We start from the raw sequence: 18,441 nt of genomic DNA, 5'->3' as shown, positions 1-18,441 counted from the left end.
CTTCCAGCCTCTGCTCGATGCCCAAGCTGGTGCTGAGTGATGCTGGGGACCCAGGGGTGACCGCAGGCCAGTGGGGAGACGAGACCTAGTGACTGGGCGGCTGACACGGCATCACGAGAACTGTGGGAAGCCGTGATTGTGTTGCTCTGTGAGTGGAGTTGCCTGCAGTCCGGGCCCACGGCTGTGTCACTGTGGATGACTGTCAGCCTGTGCGGGGAGTGTGACCGCGGCTGTGCGCCACGGCTGGGTGGGATGGGTGGGACCGTGTGAGAGCCTGTGACCCTGGCTCCGTGACTGCTCTTCCACGTGACTGGGTGACTCTGATCCTTGCGCGCCACTGGCCGCCACCCCCCGCTGGGTCTCTGCCCCAGAGCTCCCCCTTCTGCTCCCTGGCCCCGCCCTCTCCCACCACCCCAGGCCGTCACCTCTTCCAGAGCTCAGGCGGAGGCCGTGGAGGCGACAGCTGCTGGAGTGAGTGATCGAGAGCAGATCTGGGGACAGGTGAGGGCTTTCCCAATCCCAGCCCATTCCCCCGCCCCCATGTCCCACTCAAGCCTCTGGGTCCCTCTTTCTCTGTTTCTTAGCTCATGCCTTTGTCTCTTTGTCTCTGTCTCTCTGTGCCCTCGCTCTCTATCCTCCTGTCCCCCTGTCTCTCCGTAGCTCTGTCTCCATGTCTCCCGATCTCTGTTTAGCCTCTGGATGGCTCTGTTTCTGTCCCTTTATCTCTCCTTGCCCCATTCTCTGTGTCTCTCTCCATGTCTCTGTCCCCTCTTTGTCTCCTAGCCCACATTTTTATCTGTCTTTTCCTCTCTGGTCTCTTGCTGTGTGTCTCATTCTGCTTAGTCTGTATGTCTCTCAGTCTCTATATTTCTGTTTCGCCCATTTCTGGGGCTCCATCTGAGATCTTCTCTGCTTCCCCCTTTCCCCACACGGTGCTGTGGGGGGAGGATTGGGGTTAGACCCATTTTCAGGCATCTGGGCCCCTGCAAACCTAAGCCCAGGATCTGACTCCTCTCTGGTCCCTAGGGAGAGGGTTGTTCCATTGACTCTGGGCTTCATCTACAGCGGGCAAGTTTTTTAAGGTCGGGATCCTATTTGCCATTTGAAGACCCTCTGGGCCGGTAAAGCGGGAACTCTGAGGGTCATTTCAAGCTCCATGCCCGACGCTTACCTCTCCAAGGCAGTCCCCAGATTCCCCAGAATCTCTATGTCTAGACTGCGGGTGACATTAGCGCTTCCGCCCAGAGCAGCTCTAAGGGCAACCGCGCCCTCAGCAAACACCCCCCTTCCACCACCGCTGCCCCAGCAACAGTTGGGGGCGGGCCTGGGAATCACGTGCTGGATCTCGGCCTCGCCCACTCTTCCCCCACCCCACAAGTCATCACTGGTGGGGGCGGAGGGGGGCCACTGCCTCCTAGTCCGCCTGTTTGAATCTCAGAGCGGGTGGCGCCCGGGGCTGGAGGCGGAGGGCCGAGGCTCCTGACTCTGCGCCCTGACCCTCCAGGCCGGACTGCCCCTACTAGACCAGACCCTTCGCCCCCCATGCCCCGCCGCCCTCACGATGCCGAACTGTCCGCCTTGGCGGCTGCTACTGCTGCTCTCGTGGTGGGGGCCGCTGCTCCGGAGGGCGGAGGTGAGGACCCCAGGAGCCACAGGGGTTCAAGGCTAGGAGGGAGGTCTGGGGACAGTTTTAAGGCTTCCCCCGCTGCAGAGAGAATTTTAAGACTGCCCCGCCTGTCCAGATTCAAGTTGTTTCCAGTCTCGCTTCTTTCCCTCTCAAATCCTCCTGATGATTTCCAGCCACTCTTTCCCTAATTTTCCTGAAGGTTTTCAGCCCCCCACAGCAACTCCCCTGGTCTAGGCACCCCTCGAGACCTAGAAGAGGTTTCTAAGTTACCCAAGACTCCCGGACAAAACAGGGCAGCCTCTTCAAGTCTCTGTAGGGTGTTTCTACACAAACCGTGCTGCCTGGGAGCGGGGATCGGTCGAGGTGTGTGTGTGGGGGGGGTCCTCCCTCCTCTCTTTCCATAGACAGGCTCTGTCGGGCAGACGGCGGAGGAGCTGTACCAGCGCTGGGAACGGTACCGCAGAGAGTGCCAAGAGACGCTGGAAGCCTTGGACCCCCCGGCAGGTGTGACTGGGGAGCGGGGCCTGGGGGCACGGGAAGGACTAGGGTTGAGAGGGGTGTGCTTGAGGGGGGGCTAGGACTGACAGACGGGGCCTGAGGAAGTCTGGGGTAGAGGTGGGCTGGGTCGGGAGAGGCCTGGGTGTTGCTTGGCCTCGGTGGGACGGACCTAGACCTGAGCGCGGGGCCGGGGGGGGGGGGGGGGTGGGAACTGGGACGTAACTTGGATTAGTGGGAGAGGCCCGGGCAGAAGCTCGAAAGGGCGGGGCTGCATCAGGTGGGTGGAGCCTGAAGTGGACGGCGGGTGGGGCGGGGCCTGGGGTCTGGTGGGAGGGGCTGTGGCAGAGCCGGGGACTGGACCACCCCCGGTGGGCGGGGCCAGAGCAGCGCTTGCGGAGAAGCCTTGGGCTGTGTGCGGTCTGTCCACCCGACGTCTGGCCCCCACGCCCACCCCAGGCCTCGCCTGTAACGCGTCCTTCGATATGTACGTCTGCTGGGACTACGCTGCCCCCAACGACACTGCCCGTGCGTCCTGCCCCTGGTACCTGCCCTGGCACCGTCATGGTGAGGTGCCCCCTGGACCCCGGGCCCTCCCCTGACAAAAATAGCTCCTAGCCCTGCCCCAGACAACACTTCCCAGAGTTCGCTTGATCTTGATCTCACACTTGATCTCCTGCTCCTCTCTGTCCGGCTGAGTGTCTCCTCCTGCCTGACCAACCCTGGCTCTGTCACTTAATGCCCCTTCTCTGTCTCTGTATCTCTCTGAGGACCACAGGGTTCTTATTTCCTCCGGGCGTCTTGGTCTGCCTGTCCTAACTAGCTATTTGGCCTAGAGCAACTTATTTAACTTCTTTATGCCTCAGCTTCCTCTTCTGTAAGGTGGAGTTGATAATAGTACCATTTTTATAGGCTTGTTATGAATATGAATTTAATTAATACACAAGGGTTTATTATCACATCACTTTGGCTATCTCTACCTTTGTCTTATTTTTTTTTTTAAGATTTTATTTATTGGGGCGCCTGGGTGGCTCAGTCGTTAAGCGTCTGCCTTCGGCTCAGGTCATGATCCCAGGATCCTGGGATCGAGTCCCGGATCGGGCTCCCTGCTTGGTGGGAAGCCTGCTTCTCCCTCTCCCACTCCCCCTGCTTGTGTTCCCTCTTTCACTGTGTCTGTCACATAAATAAATAAAATCTTTAAAAAATTTATTTATTTATTTATTTGACAGAGAAAAGTTAGCGAGAGCAGGAACACAAGCAGGGGGAGTGGGAGAGGGAGAAGCAGGCTTCCCGCGGAGCAGGGAGCCCGATCCGGGACTTGATCCCAGGACTCGATCCCAGGACTCTGGGATCATGACCTGGGCCGAAGGCAGACGCTTAACGACTGAGCCACCCAGGTGCCCCTGCCTTTGTCTTACTTTTGTCTTTCTGTTTTATTCTCTGTGCCTCTGACCCCCTCCTTTGTTTCCCCCACAGTGGCTACAGGCTTTGTCCTCCGCCAGTGTGGCAGTGATGGCCAATGGGGATCTTGGAGAGATCATTCGCAGTGTGAGAACCCAGAAAAGAATGGGGTCTTTCAGGTAAGAAGCAGTGAGGGATTCAGGTCAGAATGTGCAGGGAGAGATGAAAAGGCAGCCGCCTCAGGCCGAGCCTAAAACCCCTTGTACTAAAAAAATAAATAAATAAATAAAACCCCTTGTACTATTCAAGACTCTAGGTTCCAAGTGATAAAACCCAACTTAAACTTGTTGGGTGGAGAAAAAAAGAGAAATGTATTGACTTCTGTGATTGAAAAGTATAAGGTAACAGCTTCAGGCACAGCTGGATCTAGGTGCTCAAATGATGTTGTTGGGAGTCTTTTTGTCTCTCACCACACCATGACTTTGTTTTTCTCTGTGCTGCGCTCATCTTTTCTGTGGGATGGAAAGTGTGGTCCTCATTAATTAGCACCAGGCTCACATCCTACCAACCAAGCAAGACTGTGGGGAGACTGAACTGTGTTCTTAATAGCTCTAATGTAATGTCCCAGGACTGATACCTTGGGCCATGCCTCCACCCTGCACTAATCACTGTGTATGTGTGTGTCTCTGTGTGTGTAGGGGGTTATATAGAATGCTCTGATTGGCTGGTCACATGCTCGGCCCTGGACTGAGGGGTGGAATCAGCCAGTCAGCCCCAGTCAAGCAAGGGTAGTTGGATCCCCAAGAGAAAACTGGGATGCTAGGCAGGAACAAAAAGCAGGGTCCCTTTCTGGTCCTGGGAGGGGAAGCATTGAACTGTGTTCCTGTGTCCTCCTACCGTCCTGCACCCCCTTACCCTGACCTAGGATCAAAAGCTGATTTTGGAGCGGATGCAGGTCATGTACACCGTGGGCTACTCCCTGTCCCTGGCCACACTGCTGCTAGCCCTGCTCATCTTAAGTTTCTTCAGGTGAGACCTCCAGCCTTGAGTCACAGCTGCAGAGCCTGGGCCTCAGTTTGCCCAGTAAGATGGGGTGGTCAGGCTTCACTAGTGACAAGCATCTAATGGTGGTTCTGTGGGAATGGCGGGGAGGTGACTTAAGGGGATCTGTGTGGCCAAGGGCAGGTATCCAGGGGTCCCCAGACTGCATCCCCAATCCCCTAGGAGGCTGCGCTGCACTCGCAACTACATCCACATCAACCTGTTCACATCTTCCATGCTGCGGGCGGCGGCCATCCTCACCCGAGACCGTTTGCTACCTCCACCTGGCCCCTACCCTGGGGACCAGGCCCCTGTCCTGTGGAACCTGGTGAGCAGCATCCTTCTCTTTCTCAAATTGGGATTCTGCCTCCTCTGGTGGGGCCAAGAAGTTCCCAGTCCATTTACTACTTTCTACACTATCAACAGTTTATCTCTCTTGACCTCTCCAAACACATTTGGAGAGGGGCCCTCCCAACTCAGCCTCCTCCATCACCCACCCCATCACCTCCTCTGTGAGACTTTTCCCTTGCTTAGCTCTCATTATCTCACCTGTCCCTGGACTTCTCCACCAATGAGAGAGTCCCCTGCTGGAGGTGGGGCGTGGCAGGATGGGAGGGGATTTGGTAGATACCAATTTGTTGTTACTGCGAAACTAAGGTGGGGGAGGCTAGAGGCTGGGGGCCCAGGGGAGAAAAACTTTCAGGTAGCCAGTTGGGCCATGTCGATTGTGAAGAAGCTATGGGGTGGGGGAGTCCCTGTGCTGGCTGGACAAGGGTGATGGGGTGGGAGAAACTTTTTGACAGGTGAAGTAGTTGAGTTCAATTTTTAGAAGGCGATGGAGTGGGAGAGGCCATATTTGGGGGCCCTGGGGTGGGGGAAACTGATAGCAAGATGGAAGATACCAATTGTTAAAGAGGTAAAAGCGGGACAGCTCACAGAGGGAAGAGAACAGAAGAGAGAAATCAATCACAGACACCATCCTCTAGTGATGCAGAGCGGGAAGTGGACGGCAGGAAATGGAGGTGGAAGGACGGCTTGGGGACACCCTGGAGGCCCTGACTGCCCCCTCCCCCTGTCCGGCCACCCCCTAGGACCTAGCTGCCTGCCGCACGGCCCAGATCGTGACCCAGTACTGCGTGGGTGCCAACTACACTTGGCTGCTGGTGGAGGGTGTCTACCTACACAGTCTCTTGGTGCTTGTGGGAGGTTCCGAGGGGGGCCACTTTCGCTGCTACCTGCTTCTCGGCTGGGGTGAGCCCCGACCCTGTCCCCTGCCCAATCCGGCGCGCCTCCACTCCCTCGACTCCCCTGCCGGTCTATCTCAGGGGGTCTCCTCCCCTCTCTGGGCTTCTGCCTCCCCACCCCGGCGGCGGGGGAAATTCCGGGGGTCTTGGGCCTGGCAGGGCCCATGCGCGCGCTGACAGCTGCGGCGGGGTGGGGGGCGGGGTCGGGGTCTGCACAGGGGCCCCCGCGTTTTTCGTCATTCCCTGGGTGATCGTCAGGTACCTGTACGAGAACACGCAGTGAGTCTTGGGGTCTGGGGTGGGGCCTGGGAGGCGGGCGGAGCTTTGAGGGACTCGGGCGGGTTGTGATGGAAAGGTGGGGAGGTGCGGAGGGCACGTAGGGTCTGGGAAGGGGTGGGTGGGATCTAAAGGAATGGGGAGCTAAGAAAGATTGTGCTCTGGAAGGGGGCGAGATGGGGCGGGGCCTGGATAGTAGCAGGGCGGGGCTTTAAAGGAACGTGAGTGTGGCATTAAGGAGAGTGGGCGGAGCTGGCGAGAAAGGGTGCGTGATCTCTGAATCCAGGGGTTTTTCTCTTAGCTCTACTCCCCCTCTCCCCAGGTGCTGGGAGCGGAATGATGTCAAGGCCATTTGGTGGATCATACGCACCCCCATCCTCATGACCATCTTGGTACGGCCAACCCTGAGTCCTCCAGGCCACCCTCTGGAATTTCCCACCCTGGGAAACGGGGCGCCACCCTCTGTCCCCCAGGACAGGATGGGGCTGGCTCAGCCTCTATCTCTCCCTGCAGATTAACTTTCTCATCTTTATTCGCATTCTTGGCATCCTTGTGTCCAAGCTGAGGACGCGACAGCTGCGCTGCCCGGACTACCGCCTGAGGTGAGGGAGCCGGGCCGGGATTGAGGGAAAGGGGCAGGGTGCAAAATGGAGGACCTGGGGCTGCGGGACCACTGCCACCCTCTACCCTCAGGCTGGCTCGCTCCACGCTGACGCTGGTGCCCCTGCTGGGCGTCCACGAGGTGGTGTTTGCTCCGGTAACAGAGGAACAGGCCCGGGGTGCCCTGCGCTTCGTCAAGCTCGGCTTTGAGATCTTCCTCAGCTCATTCCAGGTGCTAAGGCACTAAGGCGGGGTGCAAGGGCTACACCCTTCGTCCTGGGGCCCTCTTCCCCAGAGGGGCAGGGGATCTACAATTGTCCACTGATGCGGGCACTGAATGGGGTGTGAACATGTTCACATGTTCATTCGTACATTTCTGCGCAAAACACTGAGCTAGCTCTGTCCTGAGCTGGGGAGGCAGCAGGGAGCAAGGGAACAGACCAGGCAGCCTCAGCAGACTGCCTCCTAGTGAAGATGGAGGGCTTTGCAGCCCGGGTAGGGCTAGGGCCAAGTTCAGGTTCTGCCACTTCGCAGCTCTGTGGCCTTCACCTAGAGTGAGGTAAATGAGGTGCTTACAGTGCAAAATGTAAGGAGGCACTCCAAAATTTAAGGCCAACCCTGCACTTGCCTGCCAGACCCTAGTCGCCATACTGCTTTTCCTTGTCGGGCCTCAGTTTCCTCATCTCTAAGTTGGAACAATACTAATCTTACCTCACAAGGCTGTTCATTCATTAAATTCAGCAGAAATGTACTGAGCCCTTACTGTGTACCAAGCACTATTCTGGGCCAAGAACCAAATGGTCCCTACCCTCTAGTGGGAGAGACAGATGCTAAACATGCTATGTAAATAAAATGAACAGAGTGTCAGATGGAGAGATGTGCCTAGAAGCTGGGGCGTGGGGGGAAGAGAGCAGACAAGATATAGAGCTGTAGACAGGGGGTAAAGGCCTCACTGAGAAGACACTGGAGCAGAGACCTGGAGGTGAGGGAACAAGCCAGGCAGATATTTGGGGGAAATGTTCCAGGAAGAGAAATATCAAGTGCAAGATCCCTGATATCCAACATGCTTTAGGCGGTGGGAGCCAGAGGGAGCAAGGGGGAGATAGGACAGAGAGGTGAGGTACCTGGGCAGATCCTTGGGCCAAGTGAGTACCTTGGCTTTTCCCTGAGGGAGCTGGGAGCCACGGGAGCAGAGGGATGTGATCAGAGTTAGATTTTTTTTTTAAAGATTTAATTTATTTATTTGACAGAGAGAGACACAGCGAGAGAGGGAACACAAGCAGGGGGAGCGGGAGAGGGAGAAGCAGGCTTCCCGCGGAGCAGGGAGCCCGATGCAGGGCTCGATCCCAGGACCCTGGGATCATGACCCGAGCCGAAGGCAGACGCTTAATGACTGAGCCACCCAGGCGCCCCCAGAGTTAGATTTTTAACAGGATCATGGAAATTAATAATAAGATTTGTAAGATTTTAACATAAATAACTGATTTGTATTATCAAGTAATTTATTAGTAATTATATTTTATAAAAGTTTATATGTAAAATGTATACTTAAAGATAATTCTTAAAATTAATTTATTAATAATATGTAATATATATAACAAAGTTATAACAAGCTTAAGAATAAAGTTTAACCCTACGTGCCAGGCACTCCAGCTTCTTGCATATTACCTCAATTCTCACAACCACCACTCTATTATGAGCCCATTTTCCAGATGGGGTCCAGAAACTGAGGCACAGAGGGGATAAGCCCTTGCCCAAGTGGGTCAGGAAGTGGGGAAGCGGTTCTCATATCTAGGCAGCCCACCTCCATGGTCCCCTGTTAACCCTCTTATTGCTCAGCAAACCTGGGAGGGCAAAGGGGGGGCCAGGGAGAAGGTGATTGAAATGGTCTCGGACCAGGGTGGCGGCAGCCGAGGTGGTTTGGATCTGCTAAGGGTCCAAGCTCACTCAGGGGGTGTCTGCGATCCTGCCCCCACTCTCGATTTAACCCCCGTGCCTCCTCCCGGCAGGGCTTCCTGGTCAGCGTCCTGTACTGCTTCATCAACAAGGAGGTAGGGACAGCGCCGGCTCGCCGCCCGCGCCCTCTGGCGGCCGCGCAGGGAACGGCCGGGAGCGCAGGGACCGTTCTGAGCCCCGTCGCATTGCAGGTGCAGTCGGAGATCCGCCGCTGCTGGCACCGCCGTCGCCTGAGCCACAGCCTCGGGGAAGAGCAGCGCCAGCCGCCCGAGCGCGCCTCCGGGACCCTGCCCTCGAGCTCAGGCCCCTGCCGGGTCGCCCCTGACCGCGCCCTGTCCTTGGGGACCCTCCCAGGGCCTGGGGATGAGGCCAGCCGGGTCTCGGAAAGTTACTGCTAGGCAGCGGGGATCCTGTGTCCATTCGAGATCGCACGTATTTATTGAGCGCCTACTGTGTACCAGGCCCAGTGTGGAGGGCGCTGGAGAAACTGGGGTGCGGTGGGAGGGGGGAAACAAGGTCCCTGTTCTCCTAGAGTTCACAGTTCACAATTGGGGGGGCAGCAAAGACAGAACATCACGTTAGACACACACTGTGGAATGGCTAATGAGGAAAAATTAGAAGGGAGCCTAGGGCGGTCCAGGAGGGCATCTCTGAGGAGGTGACACTGAAGCCCATGCCTGCAAGAGGTGAAGGAGACCGCTTTGGGAAGAAGATTCTAGGCAGAAGGAACAGCATCTGCAAGGGCGGAAAAGCTTGGTGCTGCCCGAGGAAAAGACAGGAACAGACGGTGCCATGTGATGGAACAGATTACTGGGGGGGCAGGAGAGGCAGCTGCGGAGGGGTGTGAAGTGGTTGGAGGGGTGTGAAGTGGTCGGACTGGCGCTGCTCTGCTAAAGGTAGAACTGAGGATTTGCCACCCTTTCGCACGAGGGAAGTGCAGCAAGAGAAGGCAAGGAAGACTCCTAGGTTTGGGATGATGGCAAGAGAGGGAGATGGGGTTCAGGGTGGGGAGAGCCAGGAGTGCTCTTGGGACACGTCAGGCTGGGGAAAAGGCCCTGGAGCTCACAGGAGAGGTGAGAGATGGAAAGAGAAATATGGGGCAGCACTGGGGGGGGGGGGGCAGAAAGGAGGAATTGGTGTGTAGACTAAACAGGAGCCATTCAGGGCAGGACCCAGAGGAACTGGGAGAACTGGGGAGAAGCTGACAGCCTGGACCACCTGTACACACACAAGACTCTCGCTCCTAAATCCATCCCTGACTCAGATCTACACTTAGATTCAGTTAGTACCCGGGTGTTGTTTTCCTTAGGGTCCCCAGCCCCCTGGACAGATGGGCCCCATAGCCCCTGAGGAGAGTCCTTCAAGCATGGGGTTGTGCTGGGCCCCCCTCATGGGTTTGGGGGGGTGCTCTAAGGCACGGGCCTTGTAAATCAAGCATGTATTTTTGTGTATGGGAGGTGGGTGGGAGAATCATCTTGGCCAGGCCATCAGGAGAAACGAGAGGTGGGCTGCCTGCCCGTGGCGGCCTTGCAATCTCTTCAGCCATGTGTTGCCACAAGAACACGGACGCTATGCCACCACTGTCCCCCATGCCTAAGAGAAACCCCTATTGGGATTGTTCATGTGATCTCCTGATACTTAACTATTTACAGTGTATGCAATTAAAATTATGTGTATGTGCCAAACATTTTCTGAGGGTTGCTTCTCTAAAAGGTAGTGTAGGAATAGTAAGACTGCAGAAACCAGCCTGGTCCAAACTTAGTTTGGGTACTTATTAGCTGTGTGACTTGGGAGAAATTCCCTTTTCTGTGCTTCAGTTCCCACTTCTGGAAAAATGGGTATAATGATGGTGTCTACATCCTATGGTTGCAAGATTCCGGTGAGTTATTCTTAGGGTAGTTCCTGGTGCACGGTGCATGCTTTTCCGCAATCTCTGCTTTCGCTTTCACGCAATGAAGGAAGAGGTGATTAGAAACCATTTAGGCAGGGGTGGGCGAAGACGTGAGGAAATTCAGACTGATGCCAAGCAGGGTGCCTGAGGCTGGAATTTCTGCTGCCAGCCCGCAGGGCAGGGAAAACCAATTCCCACTTCTTGGGGAGGCTAGGTCAACAAGAAGGGGGAGGCAGGGCAGGGATCTGAAGCCAGGACTGATTCCAGTGCTTGTGCTGTCCCAGCTCCTGCACAAGAACTGAATGCTTGCAGGGGCGGGGAGCGGGGCAGGAGTATCTCCTGCAGCAGCACCATTGCCCCCACATTACAGATAACTTGGCTCCATTATTTCCTGAGTGACCCTGGGCAAGTCACTTACCCTCTCTGGGCCTCAGCTGTCTCACCTGTAAGATGGGATGGCTCTGGTATCTACCCACCAGATGACTGTTCCCATTAGATGTGGGCCACTCAGTAAGCGTGCACCTTTATCACCTCACAGCTGTCGCCCTGTGTCAAGCCTTCTCCTCCTACAGGGTCCCTTGCTCTGTCACTAATGGACTCATGGAATGACTCAGGATGTGCCTTCCGCAACTCAGTGTATCAAACATCTCATTTTATCCTGATCTGAGGCCTGCAAACTCCTGCACCCACCTGGTGTTTGGTCTTATCTGGAGAACAGAGTAAGAGATGGAAGCAGAGACAGGACACAGAGACATGGGTGGGGAGAGCACAATGTGTGCGCATCAGAGCAAGACCAGGATCTTCCTTATCCCCCCCCAATAAGCCAGCCTCCTCCTTTCCCACCTCTATCTCCCCACATTAGTCAGAGGATTTCTCCCAGGGGTAATGAAGCTGTAATTTGAGGCCAGTGGAGCTCAGGGTTAAGCCCCAGGCTCTGGCGCAGGGTGGAGTTAAGTTGAATTATATCATCACCACTTCCTGGCTGGGTAGCCCCGGGGAAGTGCTTGCCCCTCTTTGTACCTCAGTTCCCTCCTCCGGAAATGGAGGTCATCATTCACAGTGTCTGCTCACGGTGGCTGAGAGGAAGTCTGATCAGCACAGAGGCTAGGGCCTGGCACCCGAACAGCTCGGCAGGTGTTAGCCGCAATCGCTACCAGTATTTGGGTACTGGCCGCTCTAACTAGATCCTCCTCCTCCTCCTCTCAGTGAGGGCTGGTCAGGGCTCTCCTGGGTGCTGCCGGGCCCCCAGCAACACTGCAACACAGACCTGGCAGAGAGGAGGCACCTGGGGGGCTGTTTCCTGACTGAACAAATGGAGAAAAAGACTGCAAGAAGTTCTGAGCTAGACCTCAACTTACTGAGAGAGGGACAGAGGGCGGGAAGAGAGAGAGATGCAAGAGAGAGACACAGTGATGAAGAGAAGCTAGAAAAGATTAGGAAAGGAAAGGGAGCTCTCTGTATCCAACCCATTCGCTTCACAGATGGGGAAAGTGAGGCCTGGGAGGGGCAGAGAGGTCCTGACCCCAGCACCCGGCCCCACACCCAGCTGCCTCCCTTCCCCAAGTCTGCCCTGCTCGCAAGGCTCTGGGAACAGACAGATGCCACTAGAAAAAACACAGGACTTTATTATTCCCATTACAAAGGGCAGGTCTTTGCAAGATGAGGGCGGGAATTCTGATGGTGGAGAGGAGGCCCCTACTTGCCGGCGATGAGCGGGTTCCGCAGGACCACGATGACCGAGTCCCCGCGCAGGAACATCTTGGAGATGTAGCGGTCCTTGTTGACTGGCTTGGACTTCTTCTTGCCCTTGCCGCTCTTGGGGACCTCGGTCCACATCTCCTTCACATTCTCCAGCACCATGTTGCAGTGCCTGGGGCGGGGGGAGGCACCGGGAGTGAGGGGGGAGCCTTCCGTCCGCCCCTCTTCCAGCAGCACCCACAGACCCAGGACCAGGACAGCTGGGGCTCCCATACCACCTCCGCCAGTCCTCAGGTTGAGGCTTGGGCAAAGAACTTCACCCCTCTGGGCCCCAATGTCCTGCTCTCTAAAATGGAGCCATTCCCAGTGCCCCCATAGGGCTGCTGTGAAGCTCAATCAACACGGCATTCTTATAAAGACTTAGAACAGGGCCCTGGTCCAAGGTAAAGGTAAGCAAAATGTGTCTGCTTGTGTTTCTTAATTCCAAGTACTTCTGAAGGCATCAGCAGGGGAGCTGCTTCTCTCTGCGGAACCAGAGGCCCCTGGGGCCTATGCGGGTACACGACGCCTCCACTACAGTCCTGCTTGGTCCCTGTCTCCTCAGGGTGCCAGGTGGACGCATATGAGGACAGGATGGATTAACTCACTCCACAAGCACTTGCAATGAATACAGCAAAGAAGCAAACAGAGGATAACCCTGCCCTGATGGGGTCTGCATTCTAGTGAGGAGAGAATGCTAAGCAAGTCAACAGACTGACCTGAAACACTTGTCAGATTACGCTACCTGCTACGAAGAAAAATTAAAGCCAGGCGAAGGGACAGAAGGATAGAAGGAAATGTTACCGAGTGGCAAGAAAAACAGAAAATAGTTAAGAGCCGGGAAGCTCTGTGCCTTGCTATGGAGTAATATCCACAAGAAGCTATTGAGTGACAAATGCCAAGTATTCGAGGAAAGTGATTCTCTTGAGGGGAAGAAGGCGGGTAGGAGAAGCATTGATAGCCCCCACTTGCTTGTACAATACAGAATCCTGGAAGACATGCAGAGACAGGGGGTGGTGGGGTGACCTGGGTAGACTGGGGACAGGCTAGATGGAAAGTTTTCATCAGACTGCTCTTACTGTTTTTGGAATCCTATGAATACATTAGCAATTCAGAGAAAAATAAGTTAAAAAAAAAAAAAGTAGCGTACCAGTATAGAAACATTTCCAAGATATACTGTTAAGTGAAAAAGCCGAGGTCTAAAACTGTGTGATGTGCCCTTAGCAGTGATTTAAAAATAAAGAAAAGCACCCTCCTCCGTCTGTTGGTCTGATGTCACGTAAGGAGACAGACCTAAGGAATTCGCCATGGAGGGATTCCTGGAGAGGGCCACTGGTGGGCAGGGAGCAGAGACTTGCTCTTCATTGGGTGCTTTTGTTTCTTTTGAATTTTGTCTCAATTGCATGCACTGCTCACCCAAGAAAGTAACATAATTAATACAGTAAGTAAGGGGGTTAAGAATGCTTTAGCGGACCTGCAGGGATGTTCTCAGACCCCTGACACAGTGTGAAAAACAAGATGCAGAAGAGCAGCACATGAAAGATTCAATCTTAAAAACAATTAAGGGGCGCCTGGGTGGCTCAGATGGTTAAGCATCTGCCTTCGGCTCAGGTCATGATCCCGGGGTCCTGGGATCAAGTCCCGCATCGGGCTCCCTGCTCGGCGGGAAGCCTGCTTCTCTCTCTCCCACTCCCCCTGCTTGTGTTCCTTCTCTCGCTTTGCCTCTCTCTGTCAAATATATAAATAAAATCTTTAAAAAAAAAATTAAATTTATGATATGATGACATGTCAATTAAACCTCAAAAAAGCTGTTAGCTAACACCACAGAGGAGCCCCTGGATGTGTGTGAGAGTCAAATGTGGCAGGATACATATTAGGGTGGGAGGCTGGGTAGGGTGGAGAGGTGGGAGGCTGATGTGGGGGCAAGAAGCAGCAGCTAGGGGAAAAGGAATCACCTTAAAAAAAAAGTGGGTGTGGGGGGGGGGGGGGGGGGCGCCTGGGTGGCGCAGTTGGTTGAGCGGCTGACTCTTGGTTTCAGCTTGGGTCATGATCTCAGATCATGAGATCGAGCCCCGCCTCCGGCTCCATACTCAGTGCAGAGTCGGCTTGAAGCTCTCTCTCCCTCTGCCCCTCCCCCCCAAATTAAATAAAATAAATCTTACAGAAAATGTGTATACATACACACACACACACACACACACACGAATAAACCACCACTTAACTGTGCTCTTACTAAGTGCCCACGCCCCTCTCCTAAGCACGAAGCCAGCAATCCTCACTGCATCTCACCCCCAGGAGGTAAACACTGGTGTCACCTCCAGCTTCCAGAGCAGGACACCGGGTACAGTGGGATGACATTTTGGAAGTGGCAGATCCCGTGTTCAAATCCAGGTCTATCTGCCTCTGTGGGCTCGGCACTTCCTGTTCTTGTTCTCATTCTTTTTTTTTTTTAAAGATTTATTTATTTATTTGACAGAGAAAGACACAGCGAGAGAGGGAACACAAGCAGGGGGAGTGGGAGAGGGAGAAGCAGGCTTCCCGCTGAGCAGGGAGCCTGATGTGGGGCTCGATCCCAGGACACCGGGATCGTGACCTGAGCCGAAGGCAGACGCTTAACTACTGAGCCACCCAGGTGCCCCTCTCATTCTCATTCTTGAGAAGAAACTGAGCCTCACAGTGCAAAGACTTATTCCTGGTCACATAACAGCTTGTGGCAAAAACATTGTAGACTTACGCTTCGCCACACTATTTCCCAAATGCTAACTGAAAGCTGCAGGTTATATGTTTACTGAGCATTTATCATCTTAGCTACTGAGCCAAGTACTCTTCCTACAGAAATACTTAACCCTCACAACTGTCCTACGAGGGGTATTTTCTTTTTTTTTTTTTTAAGATTTTATTTATTTATTTGACAGAGAGATAGTGAGAGCAGGAACACAAGCAGGGGGAGTGGGAGAGGGAGAAGCGGGCTTCCGGCCGAGCAGGGAGCCCAATGTGGGACTCGATCCCAGGACCCTGGGATCATGACCTGAGCCAAAGGCAGACCCTTAACGACTGAGCCACCCAGGCGCCCTACGAGGGGTATTTTTATGATGCCTGTTTTGCAGACAAGGAAACTGAGGCCCAGAGAGGAATAACCACTTGCTGTTCCCTCTGGCCAAAACACTCGGACCCTAGCTTGCTCCTTCATCGTATTTAGGTCTGTTCATCATTGCCTCTTCCTATCATTGCCTCTTGCGTTCCAGTTTAGGACAGCACCTCCTTCCCAGCACTCCATACTCCTACTTGGCTTTTCTTTCCTTTCTTTTTTAAAGATTTTATTCACTCAAAATAGAGAGCGAGCAAGGTCTGGGCAGAGGGAGAGGGAGAAGCAGACTCCCCACTGAGCAGAGAACCTGACGTGGGGCTCAATCCCAGGACCCCAGGATTGAAAGCAGATGCCCACCAACTGAGTCACCCAGGCGCCCTTGGCTTTACATTTCTTATGACAAGTTATTTATGTGCTTGCTGTCAGCTTCCCTACCTACGGCATAAGCTCTCTTAAGTATAGGACCCATCTTTGTTTTAGTCACTGCTGTGTCTCTGGAGCCTAAAAAAAAGTACTGGGCATGGGTACTCTATGTTGTAACTGCAAAAACTGATTAAGAGCTTCCTGTGTGCCAGATGCTGTACTTCTAATGACTTTATTACACGTCAAATGTATTAAGTCACTGAATCTCAGCAACCACCAGAACTAGTGCCACTGTATGGAAGAGATAAAGTTACCTGCTGAAGGTCGCCTGGCTGCTAAGAGGCAGAGCTGGAAAATGAATCCAGGAAGCCTGGCTCCCAAGCACATGCCCAGCACTACTGTACTGCACAGCTGGAGGGACCACAAGATACTGTCACACCTTGAGGTCTGAAGGCGCTTATGCCCCAGGACTCTGAAAACCTTGTATTCAGGCTCCTCACACTGGAGCTAGGACCACATCTCCAGGCTTGGACAGAACACCTTCCAGGACCCAGGCACTCACCTGTCGAAGGCCTTCACGCGGCCCAGGAGCTTCTTGTTGTTGCGGCAGTTGATGAGCACCTGGGTGTTGTTCTTGACTGACTGCGTGAGCACAGAGAGCGGACCTGTGTTGAACTCTTCTTCTTCCCGCTTCTGCAGCTCCTCTGGGGTCATCTCACTCTTGGGCTTGTTGAGGAGGCTCCTGAGTGGGCAAGCATGGAACCCCCAGGTGAGAGGGCCCAGCGCTGGAGTGTGCGTGGTCACGTGGCCTTGCACTTGGGTGTCTCCCCAACCCTTCCCCAACACATCCACCCTCCTGCTCAGGCCCTCTCGCTTGGCATCACCACTTGGATGCTTAATAGATGTTTCCAACCTTACACATCCTCAGTTGAGCTCCAGATCTCCCAACCACCCCAACCTACTCCATCCACAGCCTTCCTCATCTCCATCCTTCTAGTTCCTTGAGCAAAAATTCTGATACCAACTTGACTCCTCTCTCTCACATCCTGCATTCCATCTGTCAGCAAATCCTGTCATCTGCCTCTAAAATATACCCAGAATCTCACCATTTCTTACCATGGCCTAAACCTCCATCACCTCTCTCCTAAGAGGCTTATTTGTCTCCCTGCCTCTGCCCATGCTCCCCGACAGGTCTATTGTCCAGAGGAGTCCCAGAGGTTGTATCAAACCTAAGTCATATCTTCTCATGCTCTGAAACCCTCCCATGGCTCCCATCTCCGTGTAAAAAGTAAAATCCAAAGTTTTTACAATGCCCTGCATCTGTCCATCCCTCTGTTCCAGCCAGTGGCCTCCTAGGTGGTCCTTTAAGATATTAGGCAAACTTTCACCTTGGGCCTCTCCATTTGCTTTCCCTCTGTCTGGATACCTCCCCAGGTATCTTTGTGGTTCTCCCGCTCTTCAGGTCTTTGCTCAACTGTTGCCTTCTCAGTGTGTCCTGCACTGGTTATTAAGTTACTCTCTCTCAAAACTGGCATTCCCCATTGTTTTTACCCTGCTCTATTGTTTCCTTACTCACAGCTCTGGTCACCTAACATTATGTTTTACATGTTTATTATCAGTGTATTCATTGCCTGCCTTTTCCCACCCCATAAGCTGCAGTAGGGGAGTTTTTTTCTTATGGGGCGGGGGTGGTATTCACTGATGTATCCCACGTGTCTAAAGCAGTGCCCCATACGGGAGCGATAAATAAATACTTGCTGAGTGAATACATAAATCAGGAAAATCATTTCGGTGACTCGTGAGCCGAAAAAGTCGCGAATGAGGTGGAAAGCCAACCGTCTCCAGCTCAAATGGTCCGGATAAGTCCCGTACTTCAAACCGTTATTTCTAAAACTCCGCATTCCCCTTTCCCAGGTTCTTTCCTTCCCCTTAAAATCCATTTCAGTAAGACTATTTATCTGGGAAATCCCAGCCCATTAACTGGTAAAGCTGCCTTCTCACTCGAACTCAGGACCCGTCAAAGGCCCCATGCCCGTCCTCAAACTCGTCAGGAGAAAGATGCGTACTTTACCCCTACAATCTCTGCCCTCGCCCCGCCTCTGCGCACCACCGGTAAGCGGCCACATTTACGTCCTCACCCCCACTCCCGCCGCCAAAGCCTAGCCCGGCCTCACATGGTGATAGTGCCTGCGGTCCCAGATCAGCGCCGTCTTCTCCGCGTTGCTGCCGCCTCTGAAGACAGAGCGACAGGCGGGACTTCCGTTTCCTGCGGCTCACTTCCGTCGGCGCCTGCGCAAGCCCAACCTGTGGGGGGCGTGGCCTGTTACCATAGCGACCCGCCCAGCCCAGCGCAGAGGTGGGGTAGAAGCATTGCGTAGTAGTTCAAGGTCTTTCAGGACCATACGGGGCAGATATTCACGATTATGGAGAGAAGAAGAAAACGGATTCGACTCAAATCATTTCGTTGTAGAGCGGCACAGGCTGAAAGAGGGAAAGGACACCCCATTCCAAATGCCCGCCGGCCCTGCCTTCGGGGGCGCGGCCTCCGCGAAGCCAATCGGCTCCTCGCCTCAGGGACGGACACCGCCCCTTTTCCTTCAGGGTCTGTTCTATTACGTGTCTATTGATCTTTCCGACTCCGAGTAACCAATCCTTTGCCTTTACACGGGAGAGGCGTGGACCTGTGCCTAGGTCCAGTGTTTTCCACGATCAAACATTTCTC

At 54.1% G+C, this 18,441-nt stretch overlaps 2 protein-coding genes across 7 annotated transcripts; one reads left to right on the top strand and one right to left on the bottom strand.

Moving 5' to 3' along the window:
* Positions 1 to 418: 418 nt before the first annotated feature.
* Positions 419 to 12,018, top strand: GIPR (gastric inhibitory polypeptide receptor). Of its 5 annotated transcripts, none has more exons than XM_032388498.1 (14): positions 419 to 501; positions 1,505 to 1,633; positions 2,036 to 2,131; positions 2,582 to 2,689; positions 3,599 to 3,702; positions 4,449 to 4,552; positions 4,748 to 4,892; positions 5,656 to 5,815; positions 6,027 to 6,087; positions 6,407 to 6,476; positions 6,598 to 6,686; positions 6,778 to 6,916; positions 8,694 to 8,735; positions 8,832 to 12,018. In XM_032388498.1, exons 2-14 carry the CDS (start codon positions 1,543 to 1,545, stop codon positions 9,036 to 9,038), a joined length of 1,416 nt encoding a protein of 471 aa, XP_032244389.1. In that variant the 5' UTR covers positions 419 to 501; positions 1,505 to 1,542; the 3' UTR covers positions 9,039 to 12,018. The 5 variants fall into 5 exon arrangements, with proteins under 5 accessions (XP_032244389.1, XP_032244387.1, XP_032244391.1 ...); XM_032388499.1 differs by having other exon boundaries at positions 425 to 501; positions 2,032 to 2,131; XM_032388496.1 differs by having other exon boundaries at positions 8,694 to 12,018.
* A 115-nt stretch (positions 12,019 to 12,133) lies between these two features.
* On the bottom strand, positions 12,134 to 18,001 carry SNRPD2 (small nuclear ribonucleoprotein D2 polypeptide). Of its 2 annotated transcripts, none has more exons than XM_032388501.1 (3): positions 17,894 to 18,001; positions 16,282 to 16,461; positions 12,134 to 12,401 (listed from the first exon to the last, which is right to left on the bottom strand). In XM_032388501.1, coding segments are annotated over exons 1-3 (357 nt in total). In that variant the 5' UTR covers positions 17,896 to 18,001; the 3' UTR covers positions 12,134 to 12,226. The 2 variants fall into 2 exon arrangements, with proteins under 2 accessions (XP_032244392.1, XP_032244393.1); XM_032388502.1 differs by having other exon boundaries at positions 12,137 to 12,401; positions 17,858 to 17,962.
* Positions 18,002 to 18,441: the final 440 nt, after the last annotated feature.

Source organism: Phoca vitulina, unplaced genomic scaffold (genome assembly GCF_004348235.1).
Source record: "Phoca vitulina isolate PV1807 unplaced genomic scaffold, GSC_HSeal_1.0 scaffold52, whole genome shotgun sequence".
In the NCBI taxonomy this organism is placed as follows: Eukaryota; Metazoa; Chordata; class Mammalia; order Carnivora; family Phocidae; genus Phoca; species Phoca vitulina.
This window is presented reverse-complemented; position numbering and strand designations above follow the sequence as displayed.